Raw genomic sequence first — 21,887 nt, 5'->3', positions numbered from 1 at the left:
CCAATACAGTAATAATTTAGCAACTTTTGTATTGTGTTTTGCCGTGTGAATTTGGTTACTAGAGGCCCAATTCTCCCTCTCTGTCATTTCCAATCCACAAATCTCTACCCTACAGTATCTGGTAACGCAATTGTAACTCTTCTGGTGTTTCTGGTGTCCAAACTCAAACTCAAAATATTTATTTGCATGTTAAAGTATTACACAGGTCTTAATTTAAATATTATGTACAGCTTAACGGCCATGTCCATCGGAATTGGTGGCGCCGATTGCTTACCATCAGATGATAGTATTTAGCGTATTGTTAAATCATTACTTTTATTGAAGTGTTTCACAAATACCGTGGAATTTATTGGTACATCTTAAGTCCCTGTATCCTTTTTTGGGGTCTTAAGTTACCTATCATATTATCAAATTTCTCCCAAATCGTTTCAGTGGTCATGTAGACAGATATAAGTTTTTAAACTGACATGGTCACTAGTAATGTCATTAGAACTTAAAACCACTTCAACTGTCTAAAGCTTGGAATCCAATTGTCCAATTGTGTGAAACCCGCAAAGGTGCTTGGAAAGAAGAAAGTTCGCGGGCGGACAGTTACTTTTGCGTGTCGAAAAGTAAATTGAGGTATGAGTGATACAAGTAACAGTGGTAGCAAGAGGGCAGATTGTTTTGCCTCTTTAAAAAGATCCACTCGCATATACTCAAGTTCTTCCGTGATCATAGCGGTTGCAATAGTGCCGAAATATCGGAAACTTACAAAAACTAATTAACATGGTAAATATCCCGTTTTAAGTTCTAAAGATATAGCTAGACAGATGTTTAGTTACGTAATGATTACAGCGTAATATCTTGTATGTCAAAGTCAAATAATTTATTCCAATTGAACCATAACTACTTAGGTAATTTTGAAACGTCAACAAATAAAACAATTAATAATAGTCTGTCAGTCTGTCCGTCAATGAAGCTACGAGTAGGTGTGAATATAGGTACTTACGCCCTGAGGTTAAAAAAGAACAAAATATGTATTAGATTAGTCATCAGAAGAGATATTCTTACAGTTGTGAACAGTATTGAATAACCGACCTAAGTGCGGGCCCAATAGATGTTATCAATGATACTTAGGCCTAACATAAAACTGACGTGAAACAACGCTTGTGTTGTGTTTGATGTGAGATATGTTAACGGAGGCCCAATTCTCCCCCTCCGTAATCTCTAAATCCCAATGCTCAAATTCTTCAAACTCCGCTGGTGTTTCTAGTGTCTATGGGTACAGGTTGCGCCAATTGCTTACCATAAGCTGATAGTATTTAGCGTTTTGTTAAATCATTACTTTTAGTGAACCGTTCGCATTCGGTATTCACTAAATCACTAATCCCGTGGAATTCATAGGTACATCTTAAGTCCCTGTATCCTTTTTTGAGGTCTCAAGTTACCTATCATATTACCAACTTTTACCCGAATCGTGACAGTGTGTTCAGGTAGACAGATTTATAGATTCGTAGCGGTACTTACTTCCTAATATTAAAAAGAACAATATATGTATTAGATTAGCAATCAGATGAGGTATTCTTACAGTTGTGAATAGTATTCAACAACCGACATTAGTGCCAGCTCAACCGGAGTGATACTAGGAATTAACGGAAAACTGGCATGAAACATCGCTTGTGTTGGGTTTCGCCGTGTGAATTAAGTTAGTGGAAGCCTAATTCTCCCCCTCCTCAAATCCTCCTCAATCTCCTCAGTCTCCTAATCCCCAATCCTCAAATCTCTTCACCAAAAGGTTGATAACGCAATTGCTACACCGGGTGGCGTTTAGTGAAGTGCTCACATTCATTCACTAATCCCGTGGAATTTATAGGTACATCTTAAGTCCCTGTATCCTCTTTAGTGGTCTTAAGTTACTTATCATATTACTAAATTTCACTCGAATCGTGATCGAACTTGGCCACTGTTAAGTGGTCATGTTCAAGTTGGCAGATGTGTTAACGATTACAATGAAATGACTTGTATGAATATAGATACTTACTTCCTGATATTAAAAAAGAACAATATAATATGTATTAGATTAGCAATCAGATGAAATATTCTTATACTTGTGAACAGTATTGAACAACTGACTGAACCGTCTTAAGAGCGCGCTCAGATGGAGTGATACTTTGGCCGATCGAAAAATGATGTGAAGCAACCCAACATCAACGCAGCTGCCCGTAGACAAATATAACGTGTAACAGCGTCTCGCGCCGGCAAGTGCGCGTGATTCTAGGCAGAGGGCGCGATGGGCGTGAAACTCAGTCGCCAGGAGCAGCGCGTCGTGTGTCACGGAATACTGTTCAAGAATATGAGCGTCTAGCATGGCTTGAAACTAGTCGAGTTCCTCGTCAAAAAGTTACGTGAGTAAGCCGATACAGTAATAATTTAGCAACCTCTGTGTTGTGTTTTGCCGTGTGAATTTGGTTACTAGAGGCCCAATTCTCCCTCTCTGTCATTTCCAATCCACAAATCTCTACCCTACAGTATCTGGTAACGCAATTGTAACTCTTCTGGTGTTTCTGGTGTCCAAACTCAAACTCAAAATTTCTATTTGCATGTTAAGGTAATACACAGGTCTTAATTTAAATATTATGTACAGCTTAACGGCCATGTCCATCGGAATTGGTGGCGCCGATTGCTTACCATCAGATGATAGCATTTATTGGTACATCTTAAGTCCCTGTATCCTTTTTTGGGGTCTTAAGTTACCTATCATATTATCAAATTTTTCCCAAATCGTTACATTGATCAGGTAGACAGATATAAGTTTTTCAACTGACATGGTCACTAGTGATGTCATTAGAACTTAAAACCACTTCAACTGTCTAAAGCTTGGAATCCAATTGTCCAATTGTGTGAAACCCGCAAAGGTGCTTGGAAAGAAGAAAGTTCGCGGACGGACAGTTAGTTTTGCGTGTCGAAAAGTAAATTGAGGTATGAGTGATACAAGTAACAGTGGTAGCGGTTTCGTTAGCAAAAAAGCGAACAAATAACAGGGTAGATTGTTTTGCCTCTTTAAAAAGATCCACTCGCATATACTCAAGTTCTTCCGTGATCATAGCGGTTGCAATAGTGCCGAAATATCGGAAACTTACAAAAACTAATTAACATGGTAAATATGCCGTTTTAAGTTCTAAAGATATAGCTAGACAGATGTTTAGTTACGTAACGATTACAGCGTAATATCTTGTATGTCAAAGTCAAATAATTTATTCCAATTGAACCATAACTACTTAGGTAATTTTGAAACGTCAACAAATAAAACAATTAATAATAGTCTGTCAGTCTGTCCGTCAATGAAGCTACGAGTAGGTGTGAATATAGGTACTTACGCCCTGAGGTTAAAAAAGAACAAAATATGTATTAGATTAGTCATCAGAAGAGGTATTCTTACAGTTGTGAACAGTATTGAATAACCGACCTAAGTGCGGGCCCAATAGATGTTATCAATGATACTTAGGTCTAACATAAAACTGACGTGAAACAACGCTTGTGTTGTGTTTGATGTGAGATATGTTACCGGAGGCCCAATTCTCCCCCTCCGTAATCTCTAAATCCCAATGCTCAAATTCTTCAAACTCCGCTGTTTAGACAGATGTGTAGGTACGTAACGATTACAAAGTAATATCTTGTATGAATACTGGTACTTACTTCCTGATATTAAAAAAGAACAATACATGTATTAGATTACTAATCATATGAGGTATTCTTACAGTTGTGAATAGTATTCAACAACCGACATTAGTGCCAGCTCAACCGGAGTGATACTAGGAATTAACGGAAAACTGGCATGAAACATCGCTTGTGTTGGGTTTCGCCGTGTTAATTAAGTTAGCGGAAGCCCAATTCTCCCCCTCCTCAAATCTCCTCAGTCTCCTAATCCCCAATCCTCAAATCTCTTCACCAAAAGGTTGATAACGCAATGGCTACACCGGGTGGCGTTTAGTGAAGTGCTCACATTCATTCACTATGCCTGTGGAATTTATATGTACAATAATATATGAAGCTACTTACGAGCTGATATTAAAAAAGAACAATTTATGTATTAATTTATCAGATAAAGTACTTTTACAGTTGTGAAACTTATGGGTGCCGATTTTTAACTCTCATTTGCTTTTCCACCCACTCAACGTCAAACACTATCTCGGCCTGTGCCAGGCTCGGAAGACGATAGCGTGATGAATGCTATACCGAGTGACGAGTCGAGAGGTTTCTGCCCTGCAGCGGGAGGACTATAATATGGATAATAAAAACAATTGAGATCGTCTGGGATGCTCATAGTAAAAGAAAATAAGACGCCAGCACTAGCAAGACGGAAGATTCCAAAATAACGCCGAAGTGAACGGTGTCAGCGTGCGCGTGGTTGGTACGGGACATATCCGCCATTTCTCTAATTCAAAATTCAAATTCAAATTTATTTATTTGCTCAAATGTGGTGATATGACATAGGTGTTACATTACAATATAATCAGATCAGCACATTTACCATTATTGGCATGCAAATGGGTTAGGTAGGTACAAGTATATTTAAGTTTAGACATAGACATTTTAAATTAATTAACAATACAGTTTATGCTTTTGGTACATAAGCTATTATTTATTTCTAATTATATAACCAAAAGATTTATATTTATTTTTTGTATTGAGTAGTAATTTTCCTTAATTAACCATTTCTTTAATACAATACAAAAATTCTTATAAGGAAGTTCCGTTATAGATTTAGGTAAGGTATTTTAAATAAGAGGAGCCATGTAAACACAATTCCGTCTAAATAACTCTAACCTAGGCACAGGCATTTGGAGAAGCACGCGTGTTGCTTTTTTCTTATTTATGTCATATCTTTAGCTTCAAAAAGCGCAGGATTGGCTCTTATGAATAAAGTCTGATATTAAAAAAGAACAATAGCGGTAGTAGATAAGACATATGTTTAAGTATTTAACGATTACAACGTAAGATCTTGTATTAATATAGGTACTTACAGGCTGATATTAAAAAAGAACAATACATTTATTAAATTAGCAATCAGATGAAGTACTCGTATTCTTACAGTTGTGAACAGTATTAAAGAACCGACATAAGTCCCGGCTCAACCTGAGTGATACTATGGCCTAACAGAAAATTTACGTGAGACGACGCTTGTTTTGTGTTTTGTTGTGTGAATTAGGTTATCGGAGGTCCAGTTCTCCCCTCCCGTAGTCTCCTAATCCCCAGTCCTTAAATCTCCTCACCAAGAAGGCTGGTTACACAAGTTTAACGCCTCTAGTGTTTCTGGTGTTTATGGATATGGGTAGTACCCAGTGCCGGCGCAAGGGCCACTGACACCCCGGGCGAAAATATTGTGGCGCCCACTTGAGGGAAGCAATATCAAGTGTTAGTAGTCGTTTTTCATTTTATTGGCGCCCCCCAGACTTTGTCGCCCTGGGCCATCGGCCCATGTCGCCCCCCCCCCTAACGCCGGCACTGGTAGTACCGATTGCTAACCATCATCCGATAGCAATTAGTGTGGTGTTAAATGATTTACTTTTAGTGAAGTGCTCGCATTCGTTCACTAATCCCTTGGATTTTATAGGAACATCTTAGGTCCCTGTATCCTTTTTTGAGGTCTCATGTTACCGATCGTATTACCAAATTTTCACGCCTGTCTTCCATGGGGGTAAGCAGAGACAATGGGCCGCCAATTGCTATGAATCTTACATATCTTTTCATCGATGATCATCAAAACTCATCAGTTTTTTCATGCTTGCTCGTCGGTTAAGGGTACTTTTATTTTGGCCCGTCTTTAATAGATCTCCAATCTGGTCTCTATATGTCCGCCAAGGGCCCTCAACCGACGACTTCTTCATATTCGCATTGTATATTGCTTTCGTTAATCTGCTTTCATTCATTTTTTCTACATGCCAAATCATCGTAACATTCCCTTTTCAATCCTTGTCACTACATCGTTTTTCAAGCCACACGTTTCTCTAATAACACTCGATCACAAAATTTTACTCCACACATACTTCTCAAGGGTCTCATTTCCACCGCATTAATCCTGCTTTCATGCTTCTTCTGCCACACCCTATGATTCACTACCATAAATAGCAAAGGTTGCTGGATATCATTTTACTGGACATTACTGAGTGTGAAGCAACATTGACACTATTTCCTGCTTTCAGTATCCTCATCACACTTTCCGTCTCTCGTAAACAAAATCCCGCTTGCACATACCAGATTTTCTTCTCAGTCACATCTATCTCTTTCAATCAATATTTTGGCATATAACTTTCCTACTACGCTTTTTTTTTTGAGGATGATGATTCTTCTCTCAACCATTCTCACTGTCTCAGTTCCAGCCACCCTTATTCGTAACCAGTGTCCAGTCCTTCCAGTCTTGCTATTCTAGCGATTACGAGGACGTGGTCGCTTCCGACATTCGTGGCACGGTATACCCTGGTATACAGCTGAGTATTAAGCGTGTTATTTAATCATTACTTCTAGTGAACTGTTCCTATTCAGTCACTAGTCTCGTGGAATTTATAGGTACATCTTAAGTCCCTGTATCCTTTTTGGGGTCTCAAGTTATCTATCATACATACATACATACATAACCTCACGCCTGTCTCCCATGGGGGTAGGCAGAGACAATGGAACGCCAATTACCACGGTTCTTACAGACTTCTTTCGCTTCATCAACAGTCATCAGTCCTTTGCATGCTCGTCGGTTAAAGGTACTTTTAACTTAGACTTTTTTTTTGTTTTTTGGCCCCAGCCGGACATATAGCGACCAGATTGGCGATATATTAAAAAAGTTATCTATCATATATTATTATCAACTTTTACCCGAATCGTAACATTGGTCAGGTAGACAGATTTATATATATTTAGGTACGTAACGATTACAATGTTATATCTTGTATGGTACTTACTTCCTGATGTTAAAAAGAACAATATATGTATTAGATTAGTAATCACATGAGATATTCTACAGTTGTGAAAAGTTTTGAACAACCGAATGAACTGGATGGGACGCGTCATTAATTCCTTTAAAGTCTGATATTAAAAAAGAGGTATTAGATTAGACAGATGTGTAGGTACTTAGTCATTACAACGTAAGAGATTGTATGAATATAGGTACTTACGGGCTGATGTTAAAAAAATAATAATAGGTATATGTAATTAATTTGTCAGATAAAGTAGTATTCTTACAGTTATGAAACTTTTCAGTGCGTATTTTTAGCTCTCATTTATTTTCCCGTCCACTTAACGTCAACCACTATCTCGGCTCGTGGCAGGCCCGAAAGGCGCTGGGAAATTAGCCCGAAAAGCTATACGAAGTGACGAGTAGAAATAGAGTAGACTGGCTTTAGACCTACAGTGGGAGGTCCATAAATTGGATATTTAAAATAACTGGGTTCGTCTGAGATGCTCAGAGTGAAAACAAATAAGTCGCCAGCACTAGTGAGACGAAAGAATAGGACGTATCCTCCATTTGTTGAATATGAATATAGGTATAATAATTATTATAAGTATGAAAATAGATACTTACAGGCTGATATTAAAAAAGAACATGACAATATGTAATAAGTCAGCAATCAGATGAAGTATTCTTACAGCTATGAAACTAACAAGTGCCTAAAAATAGGCACTATCTCGGCCCGTGTCAGGCTCGGCAGACAATGGCGAGCGAGATGGACCTGACGCCTATGAGAAGGATTGGCAACGAAAGCTAAACGAAGCGCCGAGTAAAGAGGCTTCTGCCCCGTAGTGGGAGGACTATAATATGGATTATAAAAAAAATCACTGCGATCGTCTGGGTTGCTCAGAGTAAAAGAAAATACGGTCCACTAAAACATTATGTATATTTCAAGCTAGATTAAAATGACTACTTATTATGAAATCATACATCAGAAGCCAAAATTATCTGGAAATAAAAAAAATATTTATAAGAAAACTGTAACTTCCTTTTAATTTAATATACCCATTTAAAATGTTTGATATAATTATAATGTATATAAGAGACTAGCTTTCCGCCCGCGGCTTCGCCCACGTCTAATTCGGTTATATATAGCGTTTTTTAATGATCTCGACAGGGCTTTTTCTTCCACAGGCTGAAATCTTGTTACAACTGGAATTAAATATAGCCTGTGTTACTCAGGGATGATGTAGCTTTCTAATGGTGAATGTTTGAAATCGATTCAGTAGTTTCGGAGTTTATCGATTACATGTGTAAACAAACAAACATATAAAAAAATAGATTGTTCCTCTTTATAATGTTAGTATACATACAAATCTATATAGAAAAAGTAAAAAAAAAAAGTAAGTAAAGTAAGAAAAAGTAAAGCGAGACAAAATCATCGTCTCAAAAGAAAAAAAAAAACAGGATTTATAGGACGAAGAGGCCTTACAGGATTTCCTTGTAAACAATATTTTTAGTTTTTTTATTATTTACCAGTATGAACAGGTTAGAGGGAGAGTTTCGGGGCCACGGTATCTCGTTAGAACTTTCCCGCAGCCCCGGCTCAGTTTATCCCGTTTCCCCCCCTTGGGGGTTGACATTTCAAAAATCCCTCACTCACTGTGCTCACTTATGTTACTAAAGGAACCTCTGTTCAAAATCTCAGACTCCTATACCGAGCGGTTTCGGCTGTGCGTTAATAAATCAGTCACCCAATCGCACCCCCTAAATCACGATTGGAGGGTAGTTTGAAAAAACTTATAATGTCAAACATATTTACTTGCCTATGTACGTGTTCATGCCAAGTTTCAAGTTTATAAACCCAAGGAATAAGATTTTTCATAGAAACGTTTTTACCCCTTTTCGTTGAATTTCCAAAAATCCTTTCTTAGTGCTCCCCTACATATCCCAAGGAACCTGCATTCCAAATTTCAGCTGTCTACGACCAGTAGTTTCGACTGTCAGTCAGTCAGTCAGTCACTCAGTAACGGAAGAGTTTTATATATATATAGATTAGGTAATAAATTCAAATTGTAATATTAAGTTATAATTGTATAATAAGTTTATAACTAGTTAATAAGTTTGTTATAAAAAGTGTAGTTATATTTAACACCTAAGATTATTATATAATATTGCATATTGTAATAAAATTGCTACGGCCTAACAGGGTTATGTAATAGTCGTTTAAGTCTGTACATTGTGCAATAAATATATAGCAGCGTATATGTATAAGAGCAATAGCAGCAGTAGATTAGACAGACGTGTAAGTGCGTAACGATTACAAAGTAAGATCTTGTATGAATATTGGTACTTACACGCTGATATTAAAAAAGGACATAGTAATATGTATTAAATTAGCAATCAAATGAAGTATTCTTATAGTAGTGCCAGAATTGAACAACCGAGGTGAGTCCCGGCTCAGCCGGAGTGATACGATGACCTAACAGAAAATTTACGTTTGACAACCCTCGTGTTTGGTCTCGCCGTGTGAATTAAGTTATCGGAGGTCCAATTCTGTCTCTTCGAAAACTCCAAATCCCCAATCCTCAAATTTTTACCCCAAAAATCTGGTAACGCAATTGTAACTCCTCTGGTGTTACTGGTGTCCATCGGTATGGATGACGCCGATTGCTTACCATCAGCTGATAGCATTTAGTCTATTATTAAATCATTACTTTTAGTGAAGTGCTCGCATTCATTCGCTAATTCCGTGGAATTTATAGATACATAAGTCCCTGAATCTTTGTTTTTGGTCTTTAATTACCAATCGTATTACCAAATTTTACTCGAAACGATACAAGTGGTCAGGTAGACAGATTTGTAGCCAGGGATTAGAACATAATATTTGTATGAATATAGGTACTTACGTACGGCTATTAAAAAATAATAAAATATGTATTAATTTATTAGATAAAGTATTCTTACAGTTGTGTTAAGAAACTTTTAAGTGCACATTTTTAGATCTCATTAATTTTTCCACCACTATCCCGGGCCGTGGCAGGCCCGGAAGGCGAAGGTGAGATAAGCTTGACGCCTATGAAAAGGATTGACCCGAAAAGCTATAGGAAGTAATGGTAGAAATAGAGTAGATTGGATTTTGACCTACAGTGGGAGGTCTATAAAATGGATATTTAAAATAACTGGGATCGTCTGCGATACTCAGGGTTAAAGAAAATAAGACGCCAGCACTAGTAAGATCTCCGGAGGTTGTACGCGGGTTGCCAGAGGTTGTACACTGGGATCTTGCGGTCCATGGCCCTCTACGGCGCCCCTATGTGGGCTCCGAGCCTGATGCGGCGGATAGCTCAGGCGCTGCTCACGGTCCATGGCCATCCCGGTGATCCGTGGATATCGCACGATCTCCGGGGAGGCGGCGAAACTCCTTGCCGGATTACCACCGTGGGATTTGGAGGCGAAGGTGCTCGCGCGCGTCATCAGTTTGCGCGCCGACGCGTGTCGCCGGAGCGAAACTCCACTGCCGCGCCAGATCAGAGCGTGGCGGGCCGAGCTCCGGTGCGATCTCATGGCGTAATGGCAGCAATAACTGTCGCAACCGAGGGTTGGGCTCGCTGTCATTGCAGCGGTAAGTCCCCTCTTTGAGAAGGGGTTAGAAAGGCGCAACAGCGTTCGCACCTACCGCCTGACGCAGGTGCTTACCGGACCTGGGAGTTTCGGTAAGTTCCTGTTCCTGATTGGGCGGGAGATCCGGAGCTGCGGACTATCTAGCGGGTTTACTGGGGATTCGGCTCGAAGGGTAGAAGTAGGAACGGGTTGGTTTTTAGTCAGTCAGTCTGACACTCCCTTCCGCCTCGCCCAAGGCGAGAGAAGTCATTGGATGATTTTCCTCCCTCAAAAAAAGGTTATCAGAGGCTAAATTCTGTCTCTTTGTAAACTCCAAATACCCAATCTTCAAATCTCTACCCCAAAAAGGCTGGTAACGCAATTGTAACTCCACTGGTGTCCATCGTGAAGTTTAGTGAAGTGCTCGCATTCATTGGCTAATCCCGTGGAATTTATAGGTACATTAAAGTCCTACCCCTTTTTGGGGTCTTAAATTACCAATTGTATTACCAAATTTCACCCGAATCGTTACAGTGGTCAGGTAGACAGATGTATACCTGTACGTTACAACTACAACGTAATATCTTGTATGAATATTTAAGTACTTACGTCCTGGTATTAAAAAAACAATATACATATATATTAGATTAACAATCAGACGAGGTATTCTTACAGTTGTACACAGTATTGCACAACCGATTGAACCGACATAAGTGCTGACTAAACCGGAGTAGTATTTTGGCCGAATAGAAAACTGACGAGAAGCAACGCTTGTGTTGTGTTTCGCCGTGTGAATTAGAACAACGAAGGCCCAATTCTCCCACAACGTCATCTCCAAGTCCCCAATTCACAAATGTGTACCATAAAACGGCTGGTAACTCAATTGTAACTCCTCTGGTGTTACTGGTGTCCATCGGTATGGATGACGCCGATTGCTTACCATCAGTTGATAGAATTTAGTCTATTATTAAATCATTACTTTCTATTATTATTAAATCATCAGTCTATTATTAAATCATCAGTTGATAGAATTTAGTCTATTATTAAATCATTACTTTTAGTGAAGTGCTCGCATTCATTCGCTAATTCCGTGGAATTTATAGATACATTTTAAGTCCCCGAATCTTTGTTTTGGGTCTTAAATTACCGATCGTTAATACGATCGATACAAAATATTACGTTGTAATCGTTGCCTTACTTACAACGATTACAACGTAATATTTTGTATGAATATAAGTACTTACGTCCTGATTAAAAAAAAACAATACATGTATTAGATTAACAATCAGACGAGGTATTCTTACAGTTGTGAACAGTATTGAACAACCGATAGAACCGACATAGGTGCTGACTAAACCGGAGTGGTATTTTGGCCGAATAGAAAACTGACGAGAAGCAACGCTTGTGTTGTGTTTCGCCGTGTGAATTAGAATAACGGAGGCCCAATTCTCCCACAACTTCATCTCCAAGTCCCCAATTCACAAATGTCTACCATAAAACGGCTGGTAACGCAATTGTAAGTCTTCCGGTGTTTCTGGGTATGGGTGGTGCCGATTGCTTACCATCAGCTGATTGCGTTTAGCGTACTCTTACTTTTAGTGAACTGCACGCAGTGGAATTTATAGGTACATCTTAAGTCCCTGAATCTTTTTTGGGTTTTAACTTCTTAAGTTATCGATCAAATTACCTTTCACCCGAATCATTACAGGGGTCAGGTAGACAGGTGTAGATACGTTACGATGACAACGTAATATCTTATAAGAATATATATAGGCTCAATTCTGTCTCTTCGGAAACTCCAAATCCCCAATTGATAAATTTTTACCCCAAAAAGGCTGGTACCTAACGCAATTGTTATTCCTCTGGTGTCGATCGGTATCGATGACGCCGATTGCTTACCAGCAGCTGATAGCATTTAGTCTATTATTAAATCATTACTTTAAGTGAGGTGCTCGCATTCATTCGCTATTTCCGTGGAATTTATAGATACATTTTAAGTCCCTGAATCTTTGTTTTGGGTCTTAAATTACCGATCGTATTACCAAATTTCACCCGAATCGTTACAGTGGTCAGGTAGACAGATTTGTAGGCAACGATTACAATGTAATATTTTGAATGAATATAAGTACTTACCTCCTGATTCAAAAAAAAAAAAAACAATACATGTATTAGATTAACAATCAGACGAGGTATTCTTACAGTTGTGAACAGTATTGAACAACCGATAGAACCGACATAGGTGCTGACTAAACCGGAGTGGTATTTTGGCCAAATAGAAAACTGACGAGAAGCAACGCTTGTGTTGTGTTTCGCCGTGTGAATTAGAATAACGGAGGCCCAATTCTCCCAAAACGTCATCTCCAAGTCCCCAATTCACAAATGTCTACCATAAAACGGCTGGTAACGCAATTGTAACTCTTCTGGTGTTTCTGGTGCCCATGGGTATGGGTGGTGCCGATTGCTTACCATCAGCTGATTGCGTTTAGCGTACTCTTACTTTTAGTGAACTGCACGCAGTGGAATTTATAGGTACATCTTAAGTCCCTGAATCTTTTTTGGGTCTTAAATTACCGATCGTATTACCAAATTTCACCCGAATCGTTACAGTGGTCAGGTAGAGAGATTTGTAGGCAACGATTACAATGTAATATTTTGAATGAATATAAGTACTTACGTCCTGATTAAAAAAAACAATATGTGTATTAGATTAACAATCAGACGAGGTATTCTAATAGTTGTGAACAGTATTGAACAACCGATTGAACCGACATAAGTGCTGACTAAAGTAAACCGGAGTGGTATTTTGGCCGAATAGAAAACTGACGAGAAGCAACGCTTGTGTTGTGTTTCGCCGTGTGAATTAGAACAACGAAGGCCCAATTCTCCCACAACGTCATCTCCAAGTCCCCAATTCACAAATGTCTACCATAAAACGGCTGGTAACGCAATTGTAAGTCTTCCGGTGTTTCTGGGTATGGGTGGTGCCGATTGCTTACCATCAGCTGATCGCGTTTAGCGTATTGTTACTTTTAGCTGTTATGTGCACGCATTCATTCGGTAATGCCGTGTAATTTATAGGTACATTAAAGTCCTTACCCCTTTTTGGGGTCTTACCGATCAAATTACCAAATTTCACCCGAATGGTTGCAGGGGTTAGGTAAACAGATGTATAGATACGTTACGATTACATACAACGTAATATCTTGTAAAAATAAAGGTACTTACAACCTGGGCCTGATATTAAAAAAGAACAGAAAGTATATGTATTAATTTATTCGATTAAATATTCTTACAGTTGTGTTAAGAAACTTATAAGTACCCATTTTTAGGTCTCATTAATTTTTCCACCACTATCCCGGCCCGTGGCAGGCCCGGAACGCGAAGGTGAGATGAGCTTGACGCCTATGAGAAGGATTGACCCGGAAAGCTATACGAAGTGACGAGTAGAAATAGAGTAGACTGGCTTTAGAACTACAGTGGGAGGTCCGTAAATTGGATATTTAAACTAACTGGGATCGTCTGGGATACTCAGGGTCAAAGAAAAAAAACCGCCAGCACTATTAAAATGGAAGATTCCAAAATAACGCCGACGTGGCCGTTACCAGCGTGCGCCTGACTGGTACAGGATCTATTCCTTTAGGCTCAACTCACACCGAAAGAACCACGAAGGGCAACGAAGCGAAGCGCAGTTTCAGTGTACTATATATATATTTGACTGCACGGTTGGTGCGGTGGCTGGGCAACTGGTAGCGGGTTCGATTCCCGCACGGAGCAACTCTTTGTGTGATCCACAAATTGTTGTTTCGGGTCTGGGTGTCATGTGCATGTGAACTTGTATGTTTGTAAACGCACCCACGACACAGGAGAAAATACTAATGTGGGGCAACGTTTATTTAAAAAGAAAAAAAAAGACTATGAATTTGAACTTTATTTGCATAACTATAACACTTATTACCGCATGAACCGGCCGGCCGATGGCCGCGGCGCCGCGGAAATTCCGGCGAATTCCACAAACGGAACCGTGCGACTGCGCGGGAAGTCCCGAGAATGCTCGAGCAGTCGCGAGCGGCCGAATTGGCCGAACGAACGTGAGCATTCGAATTCATTCCTTCGTGCCCGTTCCCCGCGCTCGGCTATTGTCCGCGAACATTCGAATTCATTCCGTGCAGTGTCACAAATACAAAAATGATAGAAATGGATGAAGAACTGCGCATAGAGAGCGAGCGACCCGTTAATCAGACAGAATGCCAAAAAAATCAAAAATTATTTAAAGTATTTATCACTAGCTTCTGCTAGCGGCTTCACCCGCGTTCTCGTGGGATAAAAAAGCGGCCTAGGTATGTGTTTTTTCAAGAGGGTATCCCACTGTATCAAGATCCAATAATACCTATAGGTTTGACTGCACGGCACGGTTGACACAGTGGCTGGACTACCAGGCAACAGCCGCTAAGCACCGCGTTTAGGGTTCGATTGTACTGTTTTTTTTAAACATTAGGAATTAAAAAACTATTTCAACTTGAAAACCTTAATAAATGCATGACAAACTATTCAGTTGGTCGGTATGTGTACTTACCATCTAATTGAAATAAAATAATAAGTTTCATTAGAATTAGAAAGTCAATAGGCCACACATGGGACTTACAGTTACAACCTATGTTGTACGGTTACACCCACTATTCACAATTTACATCGGTAATTGTATAGTAGCATACGTGCCATAATGTTCACCTCTACCTACCCCTTTAGGGATAAAAGGCGTGACGATAAAATAAAAAAGTAATAATTTGTATCTGCTAACCGCCTCATAGCCAAAACCCTCGACCAGCACCTGAGTAGGCTAATGTTAGATGGTTCGGTCAAGAGTTTAATACAGAAAGCAGTCTATCTGGACATAGCGCGTATTCTCCGGAAGCTTGCATTTTTCCGTTACTGGTGGGCTAGGTACTGCTTTTTATATAGTCTTCAATGTTTAAAAATGAATAAAAAAATATATAGTACTTCCTAAAAGATAATTAAACTAGTTTGTACATTTAGTGCACTAACATCAAACATCTATATATTAATACGTGATGCAAAAACTTTGGACCGCTTTTTAATGGCCGCATAAAATTTGGTACATTTATAGTTTATGTGTAGGAGAAGTGCATAGCGCTAATATTTTTCAAAAATAATGCTTATAAAGTACATTAAATCAATAAATAAAACATTACACACACATGCATAGTATCTGATCGTATTTGACAAAACGTCAAAATCGATAGACATTGCGATGATATTCTCACGTCTCATATGAAAAGAGTTTTATAAAAGAGTTTGAGTTATATAAAAATTATCCTTCAACGTACGTTAAGTGGTATTGTAAATTAAATCATATATGGTCGAATTTCGGCCACTAGGCGACCACTAGTAAAATTGAACTTACGACTATATTAAAACTGGCAGTAAGATAAAACAACGCAATTAGTTGAGAGATCTTCATCCTAAACCTGCAAAAAACATAGAAAAGTAAATAGGTAGGTATCTCTAATACTTTTTTAAGAATTTTTTTGACATGCCTGCCACGCTACAACCCCCGTTCATCAGAATCTAGGTACAGTAGATACAACATACAAGTATGAAAACACCGAAACACTGAAGTCAAAACAAATAAATGATATTTATCTTTATCGGAGATTTAGACCGAGCGACTGCCCTCGCGCATCGCCATTGTAGAGTTTATTATTTTTTTTTTTATTTATTTATTGGGTTACATCAAGCAACGTAGGTCAATATTAATACACTAAAACATATCAAATACTATAAATACATAATCATGCTATTAATTATTAAGGTCAGACGATGTGACGATGCGTGGCGTCGTATTACGCTGCTCGGTGTCACGTAGCCTGCCTCGAAAACGTCGGTATATGACACCCTTCGGCCAAAATTCTGCCTTGAGGAACTTATCGAGGTATTGAGTAGGAACTCGCACCACAAACGACTTAAAGTTGGTATTTTGACGCGATTCCAACCTTACTACTCTCAAGGTACACTTTCACATACTCCACGACGTCCTCAACCTTCGTGGAGCGGTGTAGTTGGGACACATACAGCAGCGTCTTAGGCACAGCTGGACGCAGCAGCATGTTAGGTCCGGTCAGTCCAGTACCGCACTGCTTGCGAGAAGTAGGCTTCTTCTACTTCTTTTGAACTTTGATGAAGCCATCCTCATCACACTCAGGGTTTTCTGTATTATGTTATGTAGTATGTATATATATGGTACCTATGTATATTATATTATGTAGGTAATGTAAATGTAATCAACCGGACTGCTAATTACTTACATATTTGCTAGAAAGTTACAAATATGAGTTCTTAATAATTATTATCTACTTAAATAATATTACGAATAATACAAGTCATAGTTTTAAACGTCTTACGAGCAGCAAACAGTTCACTGAAATAAAATATTTTGTAATGCCCACTGTAATCCTCTACGAGTTTATTGGCGATTGGCAATAAAATATATTTTTATAGGTAACTTTTTAAACCGTGACCAGCAAGGAGTAGGAGTTGGGACGAACTTTTCACCTAGGGTCGGACGAGTTTTTGAGGTATTCGTATTCTCCCCTTCAAACAAAAAGATAATTAAACAAGAGTAAATCAAACTCGCCTAGTAAAGGTACTGATTAAAATGCCAGATGGGGCCCAGTAGCGCTGATGCCTGATCCGGAGCTGCGGAATACCTAGCGGGCTTACCGGGGCTCCGGCTCGAAAAGCAGGAGTAGGAACGGGGTGGTTTTTAGTCAGTAAGAGTCTGACACTCCCTCTCGCCTCGCCCTGGCGAAAGAAGTCATTGGATAATCATCCAATGACTTCTTTCCTCCCTTAAAAAAGGTACTTTTTATAGGTACATAGGTAATAGGTACTATTTACGGTTAAAATTAAAAATAATTTTTAATAAATAAAATAAAAATATCGCTTTTATCTGAAGAATAATAAGTTTAGTAATAAAATTGCAGTTCAATTTTCAATTTCCAGTTCAATTTTAAAACTGTAGACATAAATCACAAAATAATTATATGCCTAGGTACGTAAACACGCGCTTGCAACATACATAATATGACGTCTTTTAATTCTCGAAGGGGTAGACAGATATGTAAATATTTATCCGCTAGTAATTTTTGAGCCTATTGCTATGTATAGCAACGTTGTAAGGGTGCTTTTCCACCAGAGATGTGCTATATAGCTATGCTACGAAGATGTAATAGCTAAGCTGTGAAACTATGTGACCATTTCCACTGATACTAAGTTATGTAGCTGTGCGAGTAAGATGTGCTGTAAAGATGCATCGCCGCATAGTAGCTGTGTGAGGAAGAAGCTCAGCTTGAGTATGCTATGTATCAATAGTAGGAAAGCCATCCATAGCATGCATCTTTCCATATAAAAACATTTTGACGTTCAAAAATGCGTTCTTAGTCTATTTGAAATAAATAATTTTGACAATGACTTTGAAAAACGAGTCCATGTCCACCAGTGCTAAACTATATGTATCAAATGTCATTGCCTAACCCAGGAACTGGATATAAGGTCCCTTACTCTGCAATAATGCTTGAAAGCACTTGCCCAACAAACAGTTAAAAGGACAAAATAAGACTGAAATAAAACAATAACTTTAAACAATATGATTATATTTATGTATCTTGTTGTATTTCTAACTCTGTTGTTGAATTATCTTTGACTGGGAACAAAGCATGGTTTATGTTTTCAGGTATGACTCTTGCAACTTTCCTGGACTCCTTTACCAGTGTTTTAGGGCACTGCATTTCCGACCAGCTTATAGGCAACATGCTGATACCCTGAGGGGAACCTTCTGCAGTCGCTATTACCACTCCTAGTTCATTCTCAGCTGTTGACAGGTGGTACCAGTGGATTTCCGTCATAGGGAGCTAAATTTTATTATTAAGGATATTATATTGGTATTTAATTTTATATAGTTTTTCTTTATAGTTGATCATGCCTTCATGTTTCGTATATTTATTTATAAACAAACATATCACACCAAAATATGTGAAACCAACAACATGTTAGAATAATGGTTTGGTTTTAATAAAACGCTATAAATGGTTTGCAATCAACTGACGTTTTATAATAAACAATATACAAGGAGTTTTACTTATCACATATAAGGAGTTTAACAATTGATAGGTCTACATACATATATTATTTTGTTACATATATTTAACACCCTGACCTAACAAAATAATCTTAATTCTCTCTAAAACAATATTATAATCTGTTTTAAAAAAACATAATATTATTTAACAAAACTCTGGTAAAACTGGTGAAAAAACCTCATCAACTGGGTAAATCCCTTAGCCACAAGCCTGGCTCTATAATGCATTTCACCTTTACTGTTAACTTTCTTTTTCCGCACAATTTAATATATCACTTACAGCTTTTCGTGCTACTGGATCATACAAAAGATAGCCCTTGATATTTTCACAATATCTAACTAGGAACTTCTTCTTTGCTTTCTTATCTCATTTTTTATTTTTCTTGTTTACGTGGACCATAACTGGACTGCCAAATATTTACAACTTTGGCTTTCTGCCCGTCCACAATTCATAAGGAGTTGTATTCTCTTTAATACTACTTTTAATACTTGCTGTTGACTGTGTTTACAGACTCTGCCCATAGACATTTCTCAAACTGAGCATCGAATAGGAAACAACGAGTTTTCTCAACTCAATCTGTTGTACCTTTCACTTACTCCATATTGCTCTGGTGTATAACTGTTTCTTTCTGATGAACTATACCACATTTCCTCAAATAATTTTCCATCTCAGAAAATAAGCTGTGTACATCCTGCTAAAGTCATCTATAAACAATAGGTAATATCTGGCTTTACCTAGTGACATATTCTCCATTGGTTCACATGACAATGTGAATCAGTTCTAGGACTTCATGACTTTTGCTAACACTTTGAGGGAATGGTAACCTAGTTTGTTTCCTTTCGCAACAAACTGTGCAACTGGCTTTGTTAGAGCCGCACTTCTCATCAAAACTTACACCGAAACGTCTATGCCAAGTATTATTCAATACTTTTACTGCAGCTGTCAACACTTGCTCACTCTTCACACAATCTTTAGCTCGCCAATACAATCATTCTGTGAGTTATAAACCAAACAACCATGTTGAATAATTCATATTCTACTCACTGATAGTAAATTCCTGGTGAACTATTACTTCCGATTCATGTAATCTGTAAGAGTCTCCTGAGCATTCAACAATCTCCTTAATCTTGAGTTGATAACAAACATTCTGACAAAAAATTCTTGTTGGAAACCATATGAGTACTTGCACTGGAATTGTTGTTGTATCACTATGGCTATTACCAGCGCTACCAACATCACCACTGACAGTGCTCGTCATCGAATATTCGGTTTCCGTTTCTGCTGCTACCGCCGTACTGTGATTGTTTGAATTCTGTAACCGCCGCCATATATATGATGCTTTTTTCAGCGATGAATGCACCTTCCGACTTAACTGCAAAACTCATATCCAACACTTATGTCTTTATAGCGTCCTGAACCACGGATGCCTCACAAACTTCTCCAGTAATCCAACTAACATGAGCAATCCCATCCATTGGTCGTTAATTTCAAAACCAGTTCCTTTCAGTTTCTGTGCCGTTTCAAATAGCTGGCTAACATAGCTGGTCAGTTTAAAATGTCGACTAATTACTTAGTAAACATACCGAAGTTAAAAGTTCGTGAAAATATAATTTTATTTCGTATCTGGGCCCATAACCTAATAAAACGCTATAAATGGTTTGCAATCAACTGACGTTTTATAATAAACAATATACAAGGAGTTTTACTTATCACATATAAGGAGTTTAACAATCGATAGGTCTACATACATATATTATTTTGTTACATATATTTAACAGGTTTTTCAAGCAACAGGTTAAAACTTAAAAAAAAATCTTAATACTTAAGTGAGATTACAGTAAAAGTAACAAAGCACATAATATTTTTATAATAACTATCGTGAGGCATATTAAATTAACTTAAAGTCCCATTGACTCACGTAAATTAATGAAGAAAAGCTCTACAGCATGTGCAGACAAGGTGACGTTGCTCAGTCTGCGCACCCCTCATGATAAAGAATCCTCTGTGACTCGAAATTAGTAGAGCTTTTCTCCATTAATATATGTGAGTAGTTAAACTGGGATTTTTAGTTAAAATACTTAATAACCATAAAAAGGATACAACTCTTGCCAAGATGACATCTCCAGGTCTATAACACTTGTATGGGTCCACTCTATCTTTTTCTGTTGCTTTAATATCTTCCTTTTTCAGGATCCCTCGATAAGGCCTCACTAGTACTGAGGAGCCGACACATAGTATTACACATTGGACCATTCGTGGGTTTACAACTGTCACCTTCGCAGTGACTACATCTCCCGTCCTAGGTAGAATACTAGGTGTCCGTGGACTCTCTACTGATACCACTGTTACCTGAAAACATCGATGAGTTAAATAGCAATATTTTACTGGGCCTAATCTACTACATATAATTAATTTTTCAATCTTTAAAGAATCGGGTGAAACTACTGTATGGATTTTGGTAATAATCAGAAACAACGGATACACGACGATATACCGCACGCTGTGGCAGCTACAATAATATTTACTAGTTATATACACTTAATTACCTCGTTTTCATCCTGTTCCATTTTAAGAGTCCCGCACAAGGTAGCATAAATGTAGCCTCTGAGTTCATACGTTCCTGGTCCAGACACAAACTCCTTGTTTGATAGACTTAGGCGCATGCCTGGAATGCACAGTTTTCCCGTTTCTTTTAACTTTTCTGTAGACATGATATAGTTTTGAGGTTATATTTATTTTTTATTTCAAATCTCTTGCAATTAACCAACAATTGATATAAAGTTATCGGTAATGTATAACGATCAATGTTTTGCATTCATTCACTAGCAACTTTAATCACAATATACTACAATACTGGATAGCAATCAAATAAAATGTGAAACTGTGTTGGTAAACAATTTTAGCGACTTTGACAGCATAGCATGACGATTTGACTTTGACACTTGACGTAGACAGGGTTGCCATAAAGAGGAATAGAGTATGACTTCGACATTCAGCTTAAAACCGATTATGTTTAATTTTTATATTCACATCACATTTTCGTCTCGTCAAGGAAAGAAAAATGCTACAGTGCTCTTATATTTTAATATACATAGTTCGTCGTTGCATGTAGTTGATTCTTAACGATTTAAAGTCTAATAATGAATTCATCACTATTTAGTTAGTTATTACGATAAATATAACATTCACATAGTATTATTATTAGG

At 38.1% G+C, this 21,887-nt stretch overlaps 1 protein-coding gene across 1 annotated transcript; it reads right to left on the bottom strand.

Annotated features, from left to right (window-relative positions):
- Positions 1 to 18,178: 18,178 nt before the first annotated feature.
- On the bottom strand, positions 18,179 to 21,628 carry LOC118270363 (exosome complex component CSL4). The gene is made up of 3 exons (XM_035585929.2): positions 21,228 to 21,628; positions 20,782 to 21,030; positions 18,179 to 18,453 (listed from the first exon to the last, which is right to left on the bottom strand). The coding sequence occupies exons 1-3, from the start codon at positions 21,390 to 21,392 to the stop codon at positions 18,199 to 18,201; spliced, it is 669 nt and encodes a 222-aa protein (XP_035441822.1). The 5' UTR covers positions 21,393 to 21,628; the 3' UTR covers positions 18,179 to 18,198.
- Positions 21,629 to 21,887: the final 259 nt, after the last annotated feature.

Source organism: Spodoptera frugiperda, chromosome 13 (assembly GCF_023101765.2).
Source record: "Spodoptera frugiperda isolate SF20-4 chromosome 13, AGI-APGP_CSIRO_Sfru_2.0, whole genome shotgun sequence".
In the NCBI taxonomy this organism is placed as follows: Eukaryota; Metazoa; Arthropoda; class Insecta; order Lepidoptera; family Noctuidae; genus Spodoptera; species Spodoptera frugiperda.
The sequence above is the reverse complement of the archived record's forward strand: the minus strand, read 5'-3'. Positions and strand labels throughout refer to the sequence as shown.

Bases quoted from the DNA above. Each gene is read 5' to 3' on its own strand.
- LOC118270363 (XM_035585929.2), bottom strand. From the start codon at position 21,392: ATGTCTACAGAAAAGTTAAAAGAAACGGGAAAACTGTGCATTCCAGGC. The intron at 21,031-21,227 runs GTAATTAAGTGT...CGATGTTTTCAG, and splicing joins TGGAACAGGATGAAAACGAG to GTAACAGTGGTATCAGTAGA. The intron at 18,454-20,781 runs GTATCCTTTTTA...AATAAAATTTAG, and splicing joins ATGTCATCTTGGCAAGAGTT to CTCCCTATGACGGAAATCCA.